Genomic DNA, 23,823 nt, shown 5'->3' with positions numbered 1-23,823 from the left:
TAATCAAAACATCATCATAAGCAGACGATAGAAGTGATGGTGTGGTGATCATTCCCCCCGTACAGCATTAAATAATATGCCACAGCAAAGAAAGAAGGAGAAATGTCAAAGTAGGAGGGATAAAACAATTTTTTCACTGAGAGTAGTGTAACAGCTGGGCACAGAAGCCTTGGCAACTTCTAAGGGGGAAAGAAGGCTCCTGAATCAGGTGGCAATATTGCCAGATGTGACAACAGCAATACTGTTACTAAATGAGTGACAGAATTGGGTAGAAGGGATAACAAATGAGTTTTGCTTAGGAAAATAATTGATAAATGGTGGGTGACAAAGTCTTGTATCTTTACCTTTGTACGAATTGCTCATAAGACACCAGCTATCTCAGAGAGAAGGGGAAGTATCTGTCATTCATGGAGGTGGTGACAGAGCTGCTGTCACCACAATGTTAAGCCAAAAGCTGATTCCCACAGGAGATGACGAGTTTGGGTATAGAGAGACTGCACAGGATTGCCCTAACCTTCCTCCAAATCTCCTCAGTCCTAGAAATTGTAGCAGATTAATTCAGCCTGAAGGAGTAGTTCACCCTTCAGATTAGGAGATGATAAGGCAGACAAAATGACTAGTGGACTGCAAGACAGTTACTCTGTGGTATCGTATTCCTGCCTCTTATGGTATGATTTTTTAAATCTCTGATAGACCATGTTTGTTTCTTTAGTCATTCTACCCTTTTCTTCCCTGCCTGGCTTCTGTTTCTCTCTAGATGAACTGTGTCTGGCTCAGTGGGACTCTTCTGCCTTTGATTCACTAGATGTGACATAACAATAGCAACTATTAATTAATAACCATCTTTGATTATATATGGTGCTAAATATTGCCACTTTAACTCAAATAGTGATTTTCCTATGTAAAGCTCCACCTAGTTCCCATGTATTACAACTCCCTGAGAAGTATTTTTCCATATTCCAAATTTTAATTGTACTCTAAAGAGTGCATCTCTTGATTTGATTTTAAAAACTCCTATGTAACATATGAATGCCCATATAACATAGACAGCACAACTCCTTTTTAATGCAGATGTTTTTCTATTTTAAATCAATTTTTTGCACCACTTTAAGTCTCTTTTCTTCCCTTCACTTCCATGTCCCAGTTCAACAATTTCTAAGCAGCAGGTATCAGAATAAATTTTATTCCCATCCATTTGCTCTATATTTTCTGCTTTTTACTTGGACATATTCAGCGGGATGAACTGTGAAGTTACTGAACTTGTTGGAGACTGTGAATAGTGCAGGGAGCGGAATCGGATGGCTGAAGAAATAATCCAGGATATTGTAAAACTACACCTCCCAGGACGCCTTGCGGCCTGCCGAGTGCCCCGCCGCGCCGCGAGTGACTGCATGGGGACTACAACTCCCAGGGTACACTGCGGATATTGCGCATGTGCAGGCGTGGCCGCCTTCCCTCTCCTCGGCGGCCCGCGGACGGCGTACGCGGTCAAGATGGCGCTCACCAGGTGGGTCGGGCGGGCCCACCCGGGCCGTGAGGGCGATGCGGCGCTCCCGGCCGGCCCGGGATTCCCCGCCGCGCTGCGGGGCTCCGCCGACGGGAGCGGCCGCGGTTAGGGCGTGCGCTGAGGGGCCGGGGCCTCTCCTGGGCAGTGGGCCCGCCGGCCGGGCCGCGGCCGCAGAGAGTGCGGCGAGGGCCGCTGGGGCCTGGGGGAGCCCTGGCGGGAGCGGATGTTTGGCCCCTGCTCAGGGCTCTGCTTCTTTCGCGTGTTCACTGCGGGTGGAAGGAGCTCCTCCGCCTCGGTGGGGTCCGTGGGGTTTTGTCGAGGTTTCTACACCGTCAGAGAGGGTGAGCGGTCTTTGTTACGAGTTGCAGTGTCTCTCGCGGGGCATGGGAGTGCAGTTCCGGTGGCTGCCCCGGAATCCCGAGTTTTTCTGGATACTTTCTTAGTAATTGCACAAAAGGGCTGTGTAGACAAGAAGAGGTGCAAAAAGGGAAGTGAAGAAGTTGGGGTTCGACTTGCCCTTGGCAGGGAGGTGTCAGGCGTTGAAAGGGGAGGTCGTTGTCAGATCTATCTGTGGGTGTTTGTTTTGAGAGAAGGAGCGAATCATTGGGACTAGAGACACAGGAACATAATATTTCTTTCTTATTCATGGTAGTGTAAAGAATACCAGTGATATGTGACATTCCTGTTGGAAAACGGGCATTGCCATTCTTCTGTTCAAGAAAAATGTTAATGTGTGTGAATTTAGCATTTGTTTTTGTAAGAATCTTTCAGAATGATGATAAAGCACACATTGCCACTCTAATCTCAGAAGTTGCTAAATCACAGAAGCTTCTCTCACATTTATGAGTGCAATGCTCAAGTTTCCTAAATTGTTTCTTAATCTATAGAGAGTGATTGTTAAGAAAGTATTGACTTAGCAAGAAGTTGACTCAAGCATAGTTGAGTGTCCTTGGGTGAAGTTACCAAAATAAACTTTTTATGTCATTCTCTTTTGGTTGCTGTCTGTGGATGTCCAGTTTTCTGCCAGCTCCAACCCAGCTGTCCCAAGATCAGCTAGAGCTAGAAGAAAGAGCAAGAGCTCAGAGATCCAGGCAGGCTGCTCTGGTCTCATCCAGAAGGGAACCTCCCCCATATGGTTACCGGAAAGGATGGATACCACGGGTGCTAGAGGTAAATATTTAAATTGATACAGTAGTAATATGTCTGCTAAAGGGGAAAAAAAAAATTCTGGAGTAGAAATAAACTCTGATCACCTGGAATGTTGCTGAGAATTGTGCAAAGCCTTACAACATGCATCACCCAGACTGCTTGATATATTCTTGTGTTGGGAGAGGTTGTAATCTTCCAGATTCTTTAAAACATTTGATGGTAAACAGGATGGTCTATGTCTACTTCTGTTCAGAGATTGTTGTCTTGCAATGTGGAAATACATCTGTGGTCCTTGGGGTTTACAGTCTGGGAACACAAGGTTCCCCTGAGAAAGACATCCATATTGTTCCTCTGTTAGTGTTAAATACACATTCTGAATTACAGCTGAAATAAGAGAATGTGTGTGTATATCAGAGAAGAGAACATTCATGTGTTCTGTTCAAAATGATAGCTGTTATTGGGGGACAAAATTATTACAGTTGGAAGGAAATTTAAAATTAGTCAAATATTTGTTGTTTAAGTATGGTACTGGCTAAAGGCTTTTGGACAATGTTATGTGTTATTAGTTGTAAACCTAGCCAGTTCAATGTAATCTAAAGTGGAACTGCTAAAGGTAGAAAGAAAATACAGATGTGATCTGATTACAAAACTGTTTTAGTACAGTCTCTCACTGTGAGCCAGAAAAACCTCAGTCTGAAGTGATCCTTGACAGTAACTTCTGAGACCTGTTCTGATGAGTCACAAGCCAGTGCTCTTGGAACAAGCATGCTGTTGAAGTTTCATTACAGTAGTTCATGTATGATCCTATGTTGTTTCCAAATACCATAATCTCATCAGCTTATAACAACATTGCCCTCATCTATGTTTGAGTGCCATTTTTGTAAATCCAGCACTGTTCTGGGGTGATCCATGTACATCAAATAGTAGTTCCAGTGGTTCACTGAAAGAAAACATTCTTATGTGGGTTCAGCACTTAGTCATATGCTGCATATGTATGATGTCAAAAATTATATTTTCATTATACCCAGTGTAGGTTTCCGTTCCTACGCTGTTGAGTACTAAAGTTAGTGTTTTAGTGCTAATTCTTTCTTAATGTTAATAAAGACATTTTTTAGGATGCCAGGTCCTGAAGGTTTGCCAAGACTTTCCAGCACCAGTTGGCCACAAATTAATACACATCCCAAAGAGCCTTTAAGGGCTCCTTTCTACTTTAAAAAGAAGTGCAAATTGCAATAAATGCTTTCAAAGCATAACCTTTGTCCAGTGACCCTGGACTGCCATTGCTGTTCTTAATATGTTTAAGAGTTACCCAAAAAAAAAAATTTAAGAAAGACTGATTTTGATTCTGGCTAATACTTTAACAACTGATTGTTGAATGTGGGACATCCAGTAGAAAACTTAAGATATGGAAACTGTGTTTCAAGGAGCATTTGCAGATGGAATAAGCATGCTGTCCTTGTTTGGAAGTGTTCCGCTTGGTCATTTCCAGTCTCAGTCCACTCTGTCCCAGTGGTGGTAACTGCTTGGTCACATGGTGAGCGTGGAGGGAGATTGATCTGCTCAAGACACCCATTCTTATTTTCTGATCTGTTTTGTTACCAGATTCCACATAAGCCATGCCTTTGCAACAGAGAAAGGGAGAGGTGCTCATGCTGCTTTAAGCAAATGCTTCCTCCAAGGTGTTGCATTTGAAACTGTAGCCTGCAGTTGTTTTATGAATGGTACCACTGCATCCTCTGTGGTACTGAGCCAGGATGATCTGCTTTAAGAAGTCTTTCGTTTATTAAATGCTTTTTTTTTCGTTTATTAAATGCTTTTACACCGACACATTGTAGGAGAGAGGAATAAACTGTAAGAGTATTGGGCTGTTGGGTGCTGGCCCAATTTTCAGTGTATTTACACATCAAAGTAAGGCAATGTTTGACACATGTAACATTGTAAAGCTATGAGCTACAGGCTTTAAAAAGAATGGAATGGTTTTTTTATCTTCTCCATTGCGGTGTGAAAAGCAACAAATAACCAGTAGAAGTCTTCATAAAAATGCTGCTCTTGTAATTTTAGTATCCACAGTTGCTTTCTTTCAGAAGGTCAATTTTTGAAGTTCTAATTAATAACTGACATGATAATTAAATACTTAATTTTGTATTGTCTGTAGCATAGTATTGTCTGTACATTCTAGTCAGTAATATCGGTTCCTACTTTGTGCAGGGAATAATTACTGCAAGATATCTCTCCATTTCCATGTCTTTTAATAACTGTCAGTTCTCTCATTAATTGCTCTTTTACCAGTGAAATAATAAAGTCACTGGAACATTGTTGCCAAGTTAGTTTTTGTTGAAATCAATCTGCTCTTCCATTCCATTTCATTTTATTTTGTCTTTTGGACATTCACTACTTTTTCTTTTCTGTAGGATTTTGGAGATGGGGGTGCTTTCCCAGAAATTCATGTGGCCCAATACCCATTGGATATGGGCCGAAAGAAGAAGATGTCCAATGCTTTGGCTGTTCAGGTGGATGCAGAAGGAAAAATAAAATACGATGCAATTGCTCGACAAGGACAGTCGAAGGACAAGGTACTATTTCTTCCAATGTGTCAGCTGGCATGTATACTTGGAAAAGTTGTGTGTACACATTGCCTATCCTTGAACTCATTGGTCTGGCATTAACCACATGGATTGTGTCCTCTTATTTAAAAATTAAAAATAATGTCAGACAGAAATTGTGGTCTTCTCTGTAATGTAATTAAAAGATAAGGCAAAAAGGGGGAAAATCTCTACACAGAACTTACTTGATGGCTTAGCAGTTTTCATTGTCCAGTGAAGGCAAGGAACTGAAAACAGTTCTGTGGACTCATTTTAGTGTGTAGAGAGAGGGGGCAAAAAGCTGGACAGAAAACACAGGTCAGCCTTCAGAATACTGCACCTTATATCTTACTGATCCAACATTTGACACTTCTGGTTGTTTTCAGTGTTTTTGGTTCTCTGTTTCTGATGTTGTTGTTTAATTGCAGCAGAAAGTATTGCCAGTGGTTATACTGCAAACGTTTTGTACTGAGTTCAGAGATTAGCAAGATTCTCGTGGAGTTTTTTTAGGGGAAACTTCAATTTTCTGTATCCAGTGGCCTTTCTAAAACCAAGAGATGACACTTGAGGCCCTAAATAGTTTTGAGGAGATCAGGTACTTGGGTCTGTTAAGTCTACTTTAAGGAGTATTTACACCTGCCTTTTCAAGTGTAACCAGGTGGGTTACATGGACTTTAATTCTCTAAAGCTTATGTTGAGGGCTGGAAAGCTGCTGAGGCCTGATGAAGTGTGTGACCAGCAGCTTCTTCCAGCAAGAATCTTCTGTAAAGAAAGTCTAAACAGTGTTAACTACAAAGCTAATAACTAATAGATATGACTAGTTGTCAAAATAATTTGACTTCTTGGGCTTTAAATTAGCATGCCTTGAAAAGCTTATGATTATGCAATATGCCCCATGTCTTACTACATTTGAGGAAGGGAGGAAACCAAAATACAAACTTTACCTCTCAATCAAAAAAAAAATAGGATGGGCATTCTAAGAATATCAGGGAAAATACTTTTAACATATAAATTTATTGTTTTAAATAGATTCTACAGCCAGTAGAATTTGATATTTAATATATGCATGTCAAAGCATCACATCTTGCAGATCCTCATCCTGTGCCTCATGTCACTGCAGTGCCTTTAAAAAGATGAGTGCAAACTGGACTGCATGCCGTCATGTGGAAGAAAATAGACTAAACAGAAAAAAAACCAGCAGTGGCAATATTTTTATTGAGGGGACTTTTCCTGAAGTTCCATCAGGCTTTATCTAATGCCTGGAATTATTTTTCAAGAGGAAAGTGGTAAATATTAATTCTATTTAAATAAATTTTTTCCTAAATATTTGATACTTCATGCTAAATAGAAGTGTTACTTTGTCAAAAGTGTGCAAAATAATTTCAAGCAGATAATTAGACAAGAAGTAATCGTACTAATTTTGGGAAAGCTGCAGGCTGAATAATAAGAAAAAATTAGTGTAGTTAAACCCTCATTTTTATAACTTGTCAAATACATCTTTACTTGTAGGATTATCTTTAATTTGTATGTAATAGAACTGTTCAGATTGGAATCTTAGTATGTTTGAAAAATAATTAGATATGATAATAGGCTTGAGGCAAAAATGACCATAATCTTTCACTGGGTCTTATTAAAGTTAGGAAAATGCTTCTTAACAGGTGGAGTTAAATTTAAGCTGTTAATGTTGGCCATATTTGATTCATGAAGATCTGTACTTTCATTAACTTTCCATATGTTGTCTATAATGAAGGCAGTAATATTCTCATTCACCAAGATGGAAGAGATGTGGGACTTTTCTAAAACCAGGTAGAACTGTAGAGGTGCGTTTCCTAAATCCTGAGCTCTGCCTTCTGTGTCAGGTTGATCTTGATTGCATCCAGCTGGATGTAAAAGCTGAGAGTAAAGATGAAGTATTGTGATTCAAAGGGGAGTAAAACTGAGGGAAGATTAGATCACAGATTGATAGCATGGTTTGGGTTAGGACACTCTGTGCCAGACCAGGTTGGTCAGAGCCTCATTCGTTCTGGCCTTGAGCATTTCCAGGGATGGGTTATCCATAGCTTCTCTGGGCAGCCTGTTCCAGTGCTTCACCACCTTCATAGTAAAGAATTTCTTCCTAATCCTGATCTAAACCTGCCTTCCTTCAGATTAAAGTGCTTCCCCCTTGTCCTGTCACTACATGGCCTTATAAGAAGTCCTTCTCCAGCTTGTAGATTCTTTTAGGTACTGGCAGGCTGCTGTAAGGTCTCTCTGGAGCCTTCTCTTCTCCAGGCTGAAACACCACCAACTCTCTCAGCCCATCTTCTTAGAAGAGGTGCTACAATGCTGTGGTCAACTTAGTGGCCTCATCTGGACTCATTCCAGCAGGTCAAGGTTCTTTGTGTTTGGGCCATCAGAACTGGATGCAGCACACCAGCTCAGGTCTTACCAGACCAAAGTATCTGGAGAGGCAGAATCACCTCCTTCAATCTGCTGGCCACGCTGCTTTTGATGTAGCTCAGGATAAAATTGACTTTCTGTGCCACAACAGGTATTTGAAACAATTTCACTGGAAATAACAGAACTACTATTTCTTGATTTGATTTGCTTTGCAGGAGAAAATATTGCCAGAGATGTCATAGGGAGCAGTTCTTCGGTGATCTGTGCTGAGTTGAATAATATGGAATATTTTCTCTTAAGAGCTTCTGATAATACAGTGTCAGTAGGATTAGATGTAGAAGTTTCATTTTCCAGAGAGCTGCAGCCGTAATTCAATGTTTCTTTCATCTTAATACTTAGAGCTAAAAGAAACAGATACTTAGCAGCCTGCCAGAAATGAGATGGCGTTTATGAAACTATTCTAGGAGCTACTTGTTTGGTCTCAGTTAGGAAGCAAATTTTGCTCTTGCTACAGCTTATGGATTTTTTGAAGTTGAATTTAGTATTCTACCTTCTTGTAGAGGCAGCAGTTCCATCACCCAGCCCCTATCTCGAGATGACTTGTCAGCAGTTTCTACTATTGCAGTGGTTCATCTCCCTTGCATCTGTTCTCTTATGTATTTAGAAAATAGTGGCTTCAGAGTATTTTCCTTGAAAAATACTGACATCAGTGTGATAGTCTGACAAGCTTCCTGTTTGGGGTTGGCAGAAAGTCTGCTAGACATGAAATTTTGCATAATGTTGACAGGCCTGGATGCATGACCTTATGGATCTGCGGATGGAGTTGCATCTGGTTGTCAAGATGAAGGCTTTCTAGCCTAGCTGTGTGGCTAGTTCTTGTGCTGCCTTAAATTCTTTCAATACTTTCTCTACTTACATTACTAAAAGCCAGGCTAAAATAATGCATCAATAGTGATATATTTTGATGAGACTGGTGCTGTCCTTTATTAGGAAAATAAGAACATGTAATTGCATCCCGTGTTTTTATGAAGACAGAAGAAAGAGTGAAATCGAGGAATGGAACTGTTAGGTCCCTTACTGTTTTCCAGCAAGAATAACTTTATATGCTGGAGTTTGATACATGGCCTGAGGCTTCTTCATGGCCTGAGGCTGTGGCTTAATTGTTAAAGGAGAAAAAGAAACAATTATGAAGCTTATTTACAGGTTTTATTCCCAAGATTGTTGATTCAGTCAAAACGTTTATGAGAGAGTAGTTCCATTGTTGAAGGAAGTCCTGTCACGGGTATGGGACAGGTTGAGAGAACGTGAATCTAACTCAAATAATCAAAAGTGTTATTTACTCACAACTTATTTGTCTTTGTGGCAGAGTTTGGTTTGAGTGTTTGTTAACAGTTTGTTTTCTAGTGTGAGTGCAGTCTGAAAAACAAACTGCGCTCTTCTTCGCTCCCCTCTTCACTCTCTGGAAGAGTCTTAAAGGTGTAAAACTTATTATTCAGTATAAACAGAACAAGACGACTGGGGATAAAAGCATCATATAGTCAACCCAGGACATGTGTGTACCAGGCTTACAACCAGGTAATGACTTAAATTTTATATGCTTCATATGGAGAAACCATTCTTTGACAAGGAAAGCATTGATGCTGCATTGCTTGATAGTAAATTATTGATTTACATATAGGATTGATGACCACTGTATGGGTCTGGTGGAGACATACAGAACAAAATATGTTGAGGATTTCTGTAGCAAATTAAGAAATTTCTATCAAGACACTTGCATCTCTCTAGTGCCTTGTGAGACTCTGAATGTGATTGATGTCTAAATCCTGCCATGTGGCACAGTATCTTAGCCAGTTAGGTAGTATTATTCTCTTTCTGATTGTAGTGCCATGCAGATTTCTAATTGCTGCCTGTTAAGGCTGCTCCAGCCAGGGAATCATGTAATTGTAACAAAACTTGAGGTTTTTCTTTCTGCCTAGAAGGACATTCTGCTTTTCAGTAGCAATCAGAGTGATTGCTCAGGCTCATGCTTCCTTTCAAATTTTGTAGATTGAAAAATGGTAGTGGATGGGTAGTACAATATCAAACAATCCCAGTCTCTTCTTTAGCTTAGATGAATGAAATATCTCAACATTACTCATGAAACAAGATAAATGTCTAGAAAAACAACAAAAAGAAATGTAAATTCATTATCTGCCTCCTTTTATCACTTCAGAAAAGGACTACAATTAAAACATGCAAGTGTATCAAGTTTTTGATGGCAACAGAAATATTTGTATTTACAGGATAGTTTAATCTATATTATGTATTTCTTCCATAATGAAGCTTCTTGCCATTTCCATACAATACTTCAGAGTTTAAATAGTTCATATAGATCATTTGTACCTCAGTGTCAAGTAGTTTTTAAATCACTCTTGGACCACCACAAGGAGTATCTTTTTTTTTTTTTCTTGTCTTTTTGGATGCTCTATAGCTCCTTCAGCATACTTTGTTTTTCATATTCTTCTTCAGCAAGACACTTGGATTTACAAGTTAATTACCTTAGAGGAACATTTCTCTTCAGATGTCCTTCATTCAGGATCTGAGAAGCTACGATATTACTGATACTAATTCAAAGGATTAAATTTTAGGAGTGAAGGCTGAGAAGTAGAAAATGGTTTTCGTGTGGTTAATTAATGCTGAGGCTAAAGGTTAATTTTGTAGTTGGACATGTACTGTGTAATGAACTTGAAATAATAGTTCTTGACTTTTAACCCTTTGAACTAAAACTTCCTATTTTATTGGATACATGTGAAGCATTGCATGTATCCAATTACATGTAAAATGTAATCCAATGCCTTTTTCCCTGAAGCCATCTAATAGTGTTCTTTCCCTGTATTGAAAATTGGGACTTAGAGCTGCCAGGAGCTAGCTGCATGTTGTATGAAAACTCAAGTACCTATATTAGGGAAAGTGTCAAGACCAGATTTCTCAAGTATTTATTTTTTCAAGGAAACGGTAAACATAATGAAATGAAAAAATACAGATTGTGGAAAATATTTGTATCAAATTCTTGAGTAATCCTTGAAAACAGAAGTAAAAATGTGTGGGGTTTTGTCGGTTTGGGGTCCCTAAAAAAGGAAGATACTAGGAATGGGAAGCAGAAAACGGCTAATGCCAGCTCTGAAAGCAACTTATACAATTATATTTATCAGATTGTTTTGTTTCTTCGATTACTCCATCTATAAAATGGGGTCCAGAGTATATATATATGTAAACAGGTCTTCTAATAGAACAGTAATTCTATTCATAATGTAATCATAATGCCTTTATAGTTGTATATTAATTTTAATTGGTACCCAGAGTATAGTCTAAGCCTGAAACATTTCCTTTGATATATGTACATTTATTCCTGTTCACCAGCACTAATAGAATCTAATGTCTTCCAGGTTATTTACAGTAAGTACACAGATCTTGTGCCAAAAGAGGTCATGAATGTGGATGATCCTGAACTGCAAAGACCAGATGAGGAGGCAATTAGAGAGGTATTGTATGCACTGATGTGCCTAGTTAGCGGTGGTATGCTTTATGTCTTGCAATGGGATGAGATATACACTGTGGTTTTTTTTCTTCAGATAACAGAGAAAACAAGAGCAGCCTTGGAGAAATCAGTCTCCCAGAAAGTTGCAGCAGCCATGCCAGTTCGAGCTGCTGACAAACTAGCTCCTGCACAGTACATTCGGTATGTAGTGCTGGTGTTTCTGTAAAATGGTGTGATATACGAAATGGATTAAAATGGGCATATTTGTTGAATTTCTGAGAACAGAAATTACTCTTGAATTCTGTTCTTCTGTAAGGAGTATGAAACTGGCTTCTGTGTTTTGAATTAACCTACTAATGATTAACTAGTTTGAAGTGTGTAGAAATATGTCTTTAACATGTCACGAGTTACGGCACTTTGGAGGTGTTATTGTTTTAGCAAAAAACCACAGATTTGCCAGGAGTCACTATTAATGATGCTGCCCTAAAAGCAAAGTATTTACTGCAAGTTTCAAGCCACAAGAAGACATGTAACAAAGTTCTTCCTTCACAGAAAATTAGTAGTTGGAAACAATTGGAAATATGAGGAGGCTGATACTTACTTACGATGATTTTGTGTTTCAAACACGGAAAAATTTCATGTCAGGGTTACACTTGGCTTGAAGTTAATTCTGAAAAAAGGTATGTGAAGAGGTTCTTAATGAACAGTAAGAAAACACCAGGGCTTCACAGACATAGGTGGGGAGTATTGTGACAAGCTACGTGTACTGTACTTGTTTTTCTTCTATTTCAGACTCTAGGTTCAAACAGGAGAATATAGCCCTGAAGAGAAGTTACATTCTGTCTGGTGTAACTGAGTCTGCACTCAGTGCAGTATCATCTGTGCAGTTACCTGCTGCTGACATTCATAGTGGGGTAGTCTTAAACTGTTGTGGATAAAATGAAACCACAGCTAGAGCAGTGAACTGAGTGAGAATGAAGGTGGGAAAAGACTATAGCTGTGTGCAGAGAGCTGAGCACTCTATTTTGTTCAGGTACACACCATCTCAGCAAGGAGTTGCATTCAACTCTGGAGCAAAACAGAGAGTTATTCGGATGGTGGAAATGCAGAAGGACCCTATGGAGCCTCCAAGATTCAAGTATGTATTCATGGCTTGTTCAGGGCAAATAGAAGATTCTGAAGTGTATTTCTGTGCAACATGCTGATTGTGATTGTAATTGTTTTCTTAATTGCTCAGAATTAACAAGAAGATTCCACGAGGACCACCATCTCCTCCAGCACCTGTAATGCACTCTCCAAGTAGAAAGGTATGAAATGCCATAGCTGGTCTCAGTTTTGAATGCTTAGGTGGGTCCACAAATTCTTTTTCGATCTAGTTCATTTCTGTATACCTTCTCATTACTGATCTTCTGATGTGAAGTGGTAAACTTGGTGCCCAGTGCAGTCTTTTTTTTTTTTGGTTTGGTTTTTTTTTTTTTTATTTTTTTTTTTTTTTTGTTTTGTTTTTTTGGGTTTTTTTTTTTCATTTGGGCAGTTCTGAAAGTAGCTGTCTTTTCATTTATCTTCTCAAAGGTTGAGTAGATGTCTTGTATATTCTATGCAGGGATGCATTGCTGAATTTGTTCATGGCATGAATGAGCTGACCAAGGCTTTAGCCTGGGTACTCTTACGTTGCTTTTAGACAACACTATTAAGCTAATCCTTAATAACACTGACTTGTGTCATTAAGGATTAGCTCCTTCTAAGAGATGAATGTCGTGGTGGTTCATCAGTTTAGTACAACTTGAATAACTGCTAAGTGTGCAGATGTTAACAAGCTGGCTGTGAGTTACAGCCTGTGTGATGAAAGCTTAAGAGGATGCTGAAGAGCTGTCAGGACTTTATTTAGTGCTGGCAAAGATACAGTGCAAAAATAAATCCCATGGCAGAGGGTTTGGAACCAGCTGATCTCTAAGGTCCATTCCAATGAAACCATTCCTTGATTCTGTAATCTTACTGCTGCTAAGAAGAGCTGGGGTTTTGTTGTGGAGTCCTGAACTTTGTACTCTAACTTATTTCAATAGTTTCATAGCTACATTTGAGAAAGAAAACAGTATTTTCTTTTACTATAAATCTCAAGATGACTTTGCTTATTCTCTTAAATCAGATGACTGTGAAAGAGCAGCAAGAGTGGAAAATTCCTCCATGCATTTCAAACTGGAAAAATGCAAAGGTAATTAAGTTGTCATAAATTTATTTTTCTAATGCTGCCTCCTGATGGGAAACTTAAGTGAATGATTTAAGCTTGAATAATACTGATGTTAAACATCTAGAGTTAGGTACACTGGCTGCTTCCAGCATGGAGAGCACATGATACAGTTAATTTTTCTTCAGTTTGGCATATAAAGGTTGTCCAATTGAGAGTATAGAACTGAGGGTGAATATGTTACTTCATGCTAGAGATTATAAATTTTGAGAGGAAAAATTTATATTAGTTAAAATCCTCGTAATAGTGCAGTCCAAAGTCAAAATCTCTCAAGGGCACAGAGTAAAGCCATCTACTGAAAACTGAAAAACAGCAGACTGTCACAGACCCAAGCATGTTTCTTTTTAATACTGCAGTCCATATTTCTGGAAAGTTTTCCTTGTTGCATTCTTTCATTAATTAATTTTTATCACTGGTCAGCTAGCTATTTATGTTCCTTGTTTGAGTAGTAGGTATGTCCTGTCCCTTTGATTTTTATCAGTTATTAAGTTTATGTTCCTAGAGAGGGGAGAATTTATTTGCTGCAGTAACTGGTCTGATCATTCTGAAATGTACTAAACAGTTGTCCTGAGACAGCCTCTTCAGATGGAGGAAGGAAAAGCTGTATGTTTGGATGTCACTTTTTTTTCCCTACCCCAACACAGCTGCCTAACTGGGACTGACGCTAATTAGGAGATTGAATTTTAGGTTACAGATGCTAAAACCAAAGCAAAAATTTTGTAGAGCTCACTAAAAAAATCTTTAAATATAATCTATAAATAATTTTGAGTTTCAGCTTTGGAAAACAAAATTGGCATTTAGTTTGTCTTAATTTTGCTGGCTGCCTTGTCCCTTACTTTCTCATTTTGAATCAGCTAATCTCTTAACAGGTATGAAAACAGTTTAGGTAAAACAATTTTTAAGCAAAAAATTGTAAAATGGCTTAGAGACTGGAGAAGCTATTATCTGTAGTTCTTAACGCAAAGCAAAAAGTGGATCTTATCACTTGAAAACTGTCTAAACTGTCTTTTGTCCTAAGATGAACCTTGAAGGGAAGCTGTGATTTGGATTTAGTGGGCGGGTAGAATTGAAGTTTTGTATTACCTGGCAAAAATTTGAAGTGCATATGAAAAGGAGATCCATTGAGGCATAATAATGATGGGCTGTGAATTTTGTATGTATTTTTGTTTTGTTACACAACAAATATAATAATGCTTGTTATTAGAAATACTGTTTCTGTGATAACTGCCTCTCTGTTCCCACTGTAGGGTTACACCATTCCATTAGATAAGCGTCTGGCTGCAGATGGCAGAGGATTGCAGACTGTTCACATTAATGAAAACTTTGCCAAACTTGCTGAGGCGCTCTATATTGCTGACAGAAAGGTCAGGTAGTTCTTCACGCTGTTTTGTTCCATATAGTTTTACTATCTTTGTATGTTAATTTCCTTCAGAAAATCAGCTGTGAATAGGCTATAGCTTTTTGATTTGTCGTGCTTCTTTGCTAACATAAGACTTAAGGCCTTATCCCCACTATCTCTGAATCATGGGCTCAGCATAAGTTACTGGAAGTCATGGGTCTCGTCTCTCAGCTCTAACTGCTGTGGCCGATGGGCTTTAAGCTTCCTAATTTTGGCTTAATTTCTGTCCTGTTTACTGGCTAACTCCCTAACAGATCTGCGTGTATCCCAGGTGCTACGCTCTGTATTTTTAACCGTGTCTTATTTGTGCAGGCTCGTGAGGCAGTAGAGATGCGTGCCCAGGTGGAGAGGAAGATGGCTCAGAAAGAGAAGGAGAAACACGAGGAAAAGCTCCGAGAAATGGCTCAGAAAGCCAGGGAGAGAAGAGCAGGGATCAAAACCCATGTTGAAAAAGGTACATTTCTTTGTCATTAAGACGCTATGGCTTTTTTAATACTCATAAGTGTGGGTTTGGAGTAATAATCTGAGAACTTAAAGTATCTAAATACCAGCTGAAATGTCTAAGTATGACATCAGTTTGTGTCTTTATTGGTTGATACACTGGCTGGTTTGATGGGATGCAGGTTTGAACCTCACATCAATATGTTGGTGTATACAGGTTTAGGACACTGAGTATTTTGAAGTTAATAATGCATCAGTGCAAGTGATGGCTTTCATGGACAGTTCTAAAATACTTTTTTTAAGCTTATTGCAGATGAAGGGCAGATTTGTGTAGAAGAACTAAACCATCTTTAAGTTATCAAAGGTGATAAATACAACATTCTCGCTCTTGCACTGTTGTAACTGATCTTGCAGAGCTGCAATTCTGTTGGCCAGTAGGCCCCAAAAAACCCTGCTGCCAACCTAACTAAATTGTCTCCATTGTGCTAAGTCTTCTGCTCTGATGGAAATTACACTTCAAAGATCAAGATTAGGAACTTAGAAAGCAGTTACAATCTCTTCAGAAGATGGAGGGATTTGGTCATATAATGCGAATTCCTGCTGCTAGGATGTACTAACATCTTACCAAAAGGCTGGGGGCTGGCCAGCTGGAGAGCCACTCTGTTGGAAAGGACCCAGGAGTTGTAGTGGACAATATGCTGAATATAAGCCGGCAGTGTGCACTGGCAACAGTAATGCTAAGGGCATGCAAAGCTGCATCTGCAAGAGTGTAACCAATAAGTCAAGGGAAGTAATAATTTCCTTTTACTGGTGACCTGTTAGACATCATCTGGAGTACTTTGTGCAGTTATGGGCCTCCAGGTACAAGAAAGACATTGATAAATGGGAGTCAGTTCAGGGAAAGGGCATCAGAATGATTATGGAGCTTGAGTAACTGCCTGTTCAGGACATGCTGAGAGAATAAGGCTTGTTCTGCTAGGAGATGATGTGCCATTGGGGCCAGATAATGGGAAGGTTACCCAGAAGATCATGTCACAGTGATCCCTAAATGATTATGAGAGAGCTTCACCAAGTTGCACGGTGGAAGAATGAGACAGTGGTCAATAGTTGAAGCAGGAAGTTTCAACTATGTGTCAGGAGAAAAATTTTCACCATAAGGACAAACAGCAGTGGAACAGGTTGCCTAGGAAATCTGTCAGTCTCTATCCTTGCAGGTTTTCCTCACCTGAGTGGGAAAAAGCCCTGACCAACCTGTTTTGAATTCAGCATTGATAGCAGGTTTTTTAGAATTAGATTTCCTTCCAACCTGGGTGATTTTCTGATATTGCATCACATAATGCTCTTCCAAACACTTAAATCCCTGCGTGTTTCAATGATACTTTTATGCTCAGAATTATGATATAATGATCTGTAAATGTTTTAGGATATTAATTCCTAGACAGACAATTATTCTAAGGTCTTGAAAGATGGAATAATGTAGTTGTTAGGATGTCTGCTTTGACTTACCAAGAACAGTCCCTTGCTTGGGGCATAAGAAAGCTGTGGTGTTCATGTGTTCAGTTTATTTAAAGTGTAACATTTTAAATAGTGCTAAGGGTCACTACTCTTCTGTAAAATAATACTGAATTGAATTACTATGCCAGTGTCTGTGGCATAATTAATTCAAACTTCAAATATTTGTCTATATGAGCAATCTTTACTTTTTCAGAGGATGGAGAAGCTAGAGAAAGAGATGAAATCAGACATGACAGGCGCAAAGAGAGACAGCATGACAGAAATCTTTCCCGGGCAGCCCCTGATAAAAGGTGAGTCACAAAAAAAAGCTGGTTTATTCCTGTACTGGCACTGGCTTCCCCACTAGGGAACCTACTACTGGGCTTTCCTTTTTTTGATAGAAGTGCCTGAGTTGTATCTTGTGGAGATAGTCATGGTATGAAGCACAGTTTGTTCATTGTATGAAAAGGCATTACTGTGTTAAAATACTGTAGTACTTTCTTCAAAATGTAGAATTTTCCACATGAATGGGAAAGAGGGATGTGCTGTGTTGGTTTTAGGTGGGTTTTTCTTCAGTGGGACTTAAAGTTTAGTGTTTTATGTTCATCTTTAATTAACATGTTGACAGCAAAGATTGAAACCTGAATCTGCTAATTTTGGTGAGACCAGAGTTATCAATAGTGGCTTTGTTTCTTGAAGCTGTTCATTTTAAGTAAGCTTAGATATATGAAGGTAGGCTGAAGTATCTTATTAGCTGAAGCCACTGAGATTTCTGAGCACAAATGGTTTCTGGATGCTTAAAATCTCTAGTATGTTGAAATTGGATTGCTCGGCCTTTCCAGAATATAACTACACTAATTCTTGCAAAAAACAAATATGACATTTTAGACCAAGTCAGCTTGATGTGAATTGTAGATAGTGGAAAGCAACTTTAAATGTCATGCCCAGCTGAACATAACTTTTCCAAATGTTTCCTTTGCCAGGAGACAAATTTTAAATGTTACCTAGTAAGGAAGAACAACAGTCAAAATCTGGCTCCTGAGGCAAATCGTTAGTGAGGAATACTGGATCGGTTTGCAATTGAGCGTGTCAACAAGTATGGTTTACTGATCTCATAAAACTTTCAAATTTTTAATTCAGGTCAAAGCTGCAAAGAAATGAGAACAGAGATATCAGTGAAGTTATTGCCCTGGGGGTACCAAACCCCAGGCCATCCAATGAAATCCAATATGACCAGAGGCTGTTCAACCAGAGCAAGGTAAAATACCTTTTCACAGCTTTCTATGAGAACATGCTCATCATTCCTTTGTGGGTACAAACAGAATACTAAAGAGAGGCTGTTCTCATGGTTGGTGTGGATACATTCAGAAAAAATTTCTTTACATAAGTGTTTCGAAAACAATTGATTTCCTTTATCCAGAGCCTATGCAAAAAAAAAAAAAAAAAAAAGAATACTTTAAGTATATAGCTTGATTAAAGTTTTTTTGTTGTGATTTTTCTCACTGGGGTGTGGGGAGAAAAACTATTTTGCCTTCAAGCTGCAGTGACCAAATTTTCTTCTCTTGTACAAATGTACTTACTGAATAGGAAATCTGCTTTCAGAGAGAAGCAAGTAAATACTTTCTATTTCCATTACTGCTTGTGTTAATACTTCTGAAGATACAAAGAGTTAAAAGCAATATTTATTTTCCCTGAATTTTATACTATTCAGAGATGACAAAATAGATTGGGTTTCAGCAAATCCCTCAATAGACCTGCAGTTTGTCAATCAATCTTCTTCATGTCTCCAATGAAAGACTTGCAGGCAAGGAGGGAAAGCTGATGAACCAAAATGAACAAGAAGATAGTTATACTTTCAGAGTTTATATAAGCCTCTGTGTGATTTGGATCAGTCAGCTTAAATCACATTTTCTAGAAATTCTGAATAATACACATTTCTGTATGGCTGTACTTAGCTGTTACAGACAGCTGTACTTGCAGGGCAGACTGAAATGATCCATTATTCTGAAATGCGGATGGCCTGTTGCTATCTGGAAAAGTAGGACTGAGGCCTGTAATGTGATGTTCTCTGGACTTAATCCCAAACCCACTCATATCCTCATTAAGTGCTTGGATTCATTTGAAATCAATCGTAAATCACACCATGTCATTTTTGTGCAACTGTGTAACATCATCGGTGTATTTTGTTGATAAAGTAAGTTAGCTGATGTTTTGTCAATTAATTTGTACTGTTCTGCTGTTCTTCACAGGGTATGGATAGTGGCTTTGCTGGAGGAGAGGATGAAATTTACAATGTTTATGACCAGCCTTGGAGAAGTGGCAAGGATATGGCCCAAAACATCTACAGGCCAAGTAAAAATCTGGATAAGGACATGTATGGTGATGATCTAGAGGCTCGAATAAAGACCAACAGGTAAGGAAATAAATTTAAGAAATATTGTTAATTAGTATTTTGAAGATACTCAGCTGACTATCACCTTCTCCTGCAGGTTTGTTCCTGACAAAGAATTTTCTAACTCGGATCGTAACACCAGAGGCAGGGGCAGAGATGGACCAGTTCAATTTGAGGAGGATCCATTTGGTTTGGACAAATTTCTGGAGGAAGCTAAGCAGCATGGTGGTTCTAAACGGCCATCAGACAGCAGCCGCCCTAAGGAACATGAGCATGAGAGCAAGAAGAGGAGGAAGGACTGAGTGCCTCTGCTCCTTGAGAGGTAGGGAAATGGACTGCAAGCTTGGACTTCATGCAAAAGGATTTTTAATATTGGGTGTACAGGAGGATGGCGTTGTAACACAGCAGTTCACAACTCTGGCCGTGTGGATACATAAACTAACTCTTCTACACAGGACAGCTACCTGAAGAGAGAGAAGACATGGAGACCACTTTGAAACATTTCAGAAGGGAATTAATTATTCTTTAGCAAGTTCTGACTTTGCTGATTCCCCATTGCCCAGCATCTCAGGGTAAGAATGTAGCCCCTTTCCTACAGCTTTAGTTTTTGTAGGTAGCTGAAGCTTTGACTTTATCTGTTAAGAGCTTTTCTGCTGTACATAATGATCATCTTATGCTGTAACAGATGCTGGGGTGTTAATAATTTTCAGTGTTTTAGTGTGGCTATACAGTTTATTTGAACAAGGGAGGGGAAACAGCTGGATTCTGTTTTGAAACAAGTGCTCATTCATAGTTTCTCAGTAATCTTTATTTTAGTTTCTTTACATTTAGTGAAATAAAGCCTCCTTCCACCACTCATTCACTTTGACTCTCTTTGACTGCGTCTTCTACGGATCTGCTGTTTGAGAGTGAGCTGAAAACAATGGAAATTATTGAAATTAGCTAGGCAAGAAAGTTTGTTATTTTTCATTTCTGATCACAGAAAGCAGAAGATATATTTATCACCAATTCAGTTTCATAAGCCCCAGGCCAGGGCTTTCCTGATAAGAAAGTTGAGTATATATCCGCAGCAATTGCTAGCTGTACAAGCAAAATGCATCTTAAAAGCTTGTGCTTTCAACGGGAAGTAATAAAAAGTAACTGTCTAAACCTAGCCTAGAAAAAATGGGAAAGCGCTTCATAGAGAAGCCTGCATTTTTTAAGAAATGAAAATAACTGTTTGCCTTCTGCTTTTTATTTCAATATAAAGAAGCCTCTTAGCATGCACCACTTGTGAGAGTATAGGCAGCTAAGTGCATGCGGCTATCCTTACAGCTTCAAGAACAAAAAGCAGCAAAAATTTCCAGGAAATATGTTATTTTTAGTACCTAATTTGTTAATTGCATACAGATAACATCCTAGTTCAATGCAATTTATGAAGGACCAACCTACTGCCAATCTAATCTCAGTTTAAGGAGTCTTAATTTCTGCTCCCATTTTTGTACCACAGTTGAAATTCACAGGTTAGTTCTTCTTGGGAATAGGTACTGAAGTAACCACAATCAATGATGACTTAGGCAGAAACATGAACCATGGCAAGTGAAATACTTTACCACAATCAAAATACTGCATCACTGAAGTCTCTCATCAATTCATTTTACTATCTCCTAGCATTTAAAGTCTCAAAATAAGAAATCAGTTGTCAAAAGGATATTGAAGAATTCTTATTAATTAATCAAAGGCTTGAACTGATTGTGTCTGATACACCAGCCTGCCTGTTGCTCATTGTTTCCCTCTGTATTACACCGTCTGAGTAGTTTTATCAGCTGAAGCACATGTAAGTCTGTAAGAAAATCGCCTATTTAGGGAACATACCAGATGCGAGTTTCTAATTATTTTGATACGAAAGCTGTTAATAAAATGGCTTTGGGCAGCCATTGACTCACTGTTCTTTATTCCTTATCTGTCAACACCACTGCACACTAAATGTTGGGAAAGTGGTGAGATGGCTTTGCTGTGTTTCTATGCTGCAGTGAAGCTGGATGACACAGTTGTCTGGCTCTAGCTGACCAGTCAAGGACAGACACTTTTGTATGTGTAGTAGACCATTACACTGTCTCAATGCCATACATTAATGCACTGAGATTGCCAAAGTGTTTTACTTTACTAAAATTTAAAATGTTCAAGATGGAGAGAACAAGACCCTTCACTAACGCGATTTTAGAGTTGTCTTGAACACATGAAAGCAAGCAGCTGATTTCTCCTGTAAGAAATGACAGCTGGAGAAAACATAAATTTCACTGAAGTTCGAAGCTTAGCATCACTTTCTTTGTCATGTTCCCCCTGCCACTAAACATCCAGATCAGATGTTGGAACTCACCTGCAGAAGCCTACATTATAAACTGCAAACTACTTGGAGTGCGACCTCTGCTATCTCTATGATCTTGACCCCTAACAACTCAAGTTGAGAGGAGGGAAAAAACAGAAGTTGTAATGATTTAAAAAACATTAAAAGCACACTGAGTGACAAAATTCTTAACCACACTTTGAAAGAATATGGTAATAAAGGAATTAGCACGTTACCTTGGAACCTTCAAGAATGTGGGAGTCCTTCTGTAACACATTCTGAACTTCTTCTGGAGTTGAGAATTTAATCCAGCAATAACGTCTGTGAAAGCCTGTATCTCTGTTCTAATTACCAGTTAGAAAAAAACCAAACAAAATGCAGTTACTATAGGAAATATTCACATAGGCTGTTAAAAACTTTCTACAGATATTGAATTTAAAGGTTCAGAAATTATCAGAAGAATTGGTGCACTTGATGTTTCAGGAGCCTTTTTCATATGAAGACATTTGGTGTCAGTGACGGTGTGAGTGGTCTAGCAAAGGCTGTTCTACATCCCTTTCAATCAGAATCTAGTAATAATAACAAAAAATCACAATCTTAAGAGATAGTTGAAGCCTGGAATAATGGATAGACAGTAATTTCAAACTGCAGTATTTATCTACTAATAAGCCAGTCACAACAGAACTGACATTTAAATGGCCACAGTACTTGAACAACATTCAGCAAGATAAAGCAGCTGCTTAAGGCACTAGGAAAGCAGAGTGCCATTTAGAATGACAAGCACTAACTGCACTGAAAAGAAAAACGTTATTTTTAGAAATAATTTGCCAGGCAGAAAAGACAGCTGTCAATAAACAGGTGATAATGAGGAAAAGCCAGGTATTCAAGTGCCTTCTGTCTCTATTCTGATCCCACTCAGAGCTCACAACAGCTCAGCCACTCTCATCATCAGGCATAACTGGCAACACTTCCAAACCACCTACAGGGTACTGCCCGGTTTCAGTAACACAGTGATGTCTAAATTAGGCTGTCCTACACTGATGATTTTTGTACCTCTGCGTTTTAAGCAGTAATGAAACTCCTCAAGCAATCACTGAATCTGAACGTACACAATGCATCACTTGAATCAATGATGGAGGTGGGTTTGTGGTAAGCTACCAGACTTTGTAACAAAACAATGCAGTCTGACCTGGGCTTGAGGAAAAACGTGACAGGCAGGCACATACCTAAGCTTCAAGTGTTCAAAACAACCAGCATGTTTCAAACTTTCTCCATTGCCAAACTAATCCTCAACAGAGAGTGAACCCATCAGCTCACTAACTAAAGTTTACTACACCCTGAGCTTAATTTAACAGGATTACTTCAAGTGGAGAAACAAGCAGACAGAACCTTTACACCTCAAGCAATGGCCTGCAATTTACCTGCAAAGGAATATTTTTTTTTTGACTGTTCATCTTTTAAAAAGTGCACTAGATACTACAATCCCTGCGATCTATACACTCAGAAGATAAACAGCCTAAATGACAGAGGCACTGGCAGCATCCTGCAGAAGTCACGGGTTTTGTGTTAGCCCAGCACTCTGGATAGGGTCTTAATCCGCAGCAAGAAAAGACCGTAGGTTCATACCCACATCTTTAGTTTTTGGCCAGTGCGACCAGGCACACAAAAACTTTATTCTCTGTCAGAAGAATGTCAACACAATGAAAGAGAAGCTCAAAGCACTTAAATTAATTATTCAGAAATGGCAGCATCAACAGGATGCTGAAGGATGTAGTTTGTAAAGCTGTTTGAAAGCCAACAGAAACCACTAAGCTTCAATAAGGCCTAGCGCTGGCAGATAAGTAGTGGCGCTCCTGGAAGAAGGAGCTAAGGGTAGAGAGCGCTGAAAACCTCACTAGAGTTCAAGATGAGGGGTGCAGACTGCAGCTCCAAGGAAGCGGGGAAGCTGCTTCGGGGCAAGGCCCCAGCCGCAGGAGCAGCCGGCGGCTCTTCCCCGCTTCGCCGAGAAGACACGAAGTGCAGCCCGGAGGACGCGCGGGTACTCACGAAAGGCAGCTGGCACCTCTGCACCGACCCGAACTGGGAGAAGTACTCCTTCAGCTCCTCTGCGGGAAAACGCACCACGTTACCCGGGCCCGGCGCCTCCGCGCAGCCGCGCCGCCCTGGCCCGACCCTGGCCTGTGCCGGCACACGCGGCGAGGCCGCCCAACCCCGCCAGCCCCAGCAGCGGCGAGGAATGGGAGGGGGGGCGCAGACTCACTGCTCGACACCGTCCAGGGAATCTCAGCCACGAAGATGTCGAAGAGTCGCCGGGAGCGACGCCCGGCCGCCCGCACCGCACTGGCCGCCGCCATGTCGGGACTGCGGTGAGAGGGAGGGGCGGAGAGAGGGA

General features: G+C 39.6%; 2 protein-coding genes across 5 annotated transcripts; one reads left to right on the top strand and one right to left on the bottom strand.

The window, feature by feature from the left end:
• The first annotated feature begins 1,468 nt into the window (after positions 1 to 1,468).
• Positions 1,469 to 19,963, top strand: SNW1 (SNW domain containing 1). Of its 3 annotated transcripts, none has more exons than XM_041471824.1 (14): positions 1,469 to 1,507; positions 2,524 to 2,677; positions 5,068 to 5,229; positions 11,043 to 11,138; positions 11,229 to 11,335; positions 12,168 to 12,272; positions 12,372 to 12,441; positions 13,281 to 13,346; positions 14,627 to 14,743; positions 15,091 to 15,232; positions 16,928 to 17,024; positions 17,854 to 17,971; positions 18,963 to 19,126; positions 19,203 to 19,963. In XM_041471824.1, the coding sequence occupies exons 1-14, from the start codon at positions 1,494 to 1,496 to the stop codon at positions 19,405 to 19,407; spliced, it is 1,617 nt and encodes a 538-aa protein (XP_041327758.1). In that variant the 5' UTR covers positions 1,469 to 1,493; the 3' UTR covers positions 19,408 to 19,963. The 3 variants fall into 3 exon arrangements, with proteins under 3 accessions (XP_041327758.1, XP_041327757.1, XP_041327756.1); XM_041471823.1 differs by having other exon boundaries at positions 11,043 to 11,335; positions 19,203 to 19,427; positions 19,561 to 19,963; XM_041471822.1 differs by having other exon boundaries at positions 11,043 to 11,335.
• Positions 19,455 to 23,822, bottom strand: LOC121355936 (SRA stem-loop interacting RNA binding protein). 2 transcript variants are annotated; one of them, XM_041471827.1, is made up of 4 exons: positions 23,692 to 23,822; positions 23,478 to 23,536; positions 21,668 to 21,775; positions 19,455 to 19,569 (listed from the first exon to the last, which is right to left on the bottom strand). In XM_041471827.1, the coding sequence occupies exons 1-4, from the start codon at positions 23,783 to 23,785 to the stop codon at positions 19,456 to 19,458; spliced, it is 375 nt and encodes a 124-aa protein (XP_041327761.1). In that variant the 5' UTR covers positions 23,786 to 23,822; the 3' UTR covers position 19,455. The 2 variants fall into 2 exon arrangements, with proteins under 2 accessions (XP_041327761.1, XP_041327763.1); XM_041471829.1 differs by lacking the exon at positions 19,455 to 19,569 and adding an exon at positions 19,896 to 20,018.
• Between the last annotated feature and the right edge of the window lies 1 nt (position 23,823).

Source organism: Pyrgilauda ruficollis, unplaced genomic scaffold (genome assembly GCF_017590135.1).
Source record: "Pyrgilauda ruficollis isolate IOZ18807 unplaced genomic scaffold, ASM1759013v1 scaffold28, whole genome shotgun sequence".
Taxonomy (NCBI): domain Eukaryota; kingdom Metazoa; phylum Chordata; class Aves; order Passeriformes; family Passeridae; genus Pyrgilauda; species Pyrgilauda ruficollis.
Note: the sequence above shows the minus strand (reverse complement) of the source record. Positions and strands in the feature narration are given on the sequence as shown.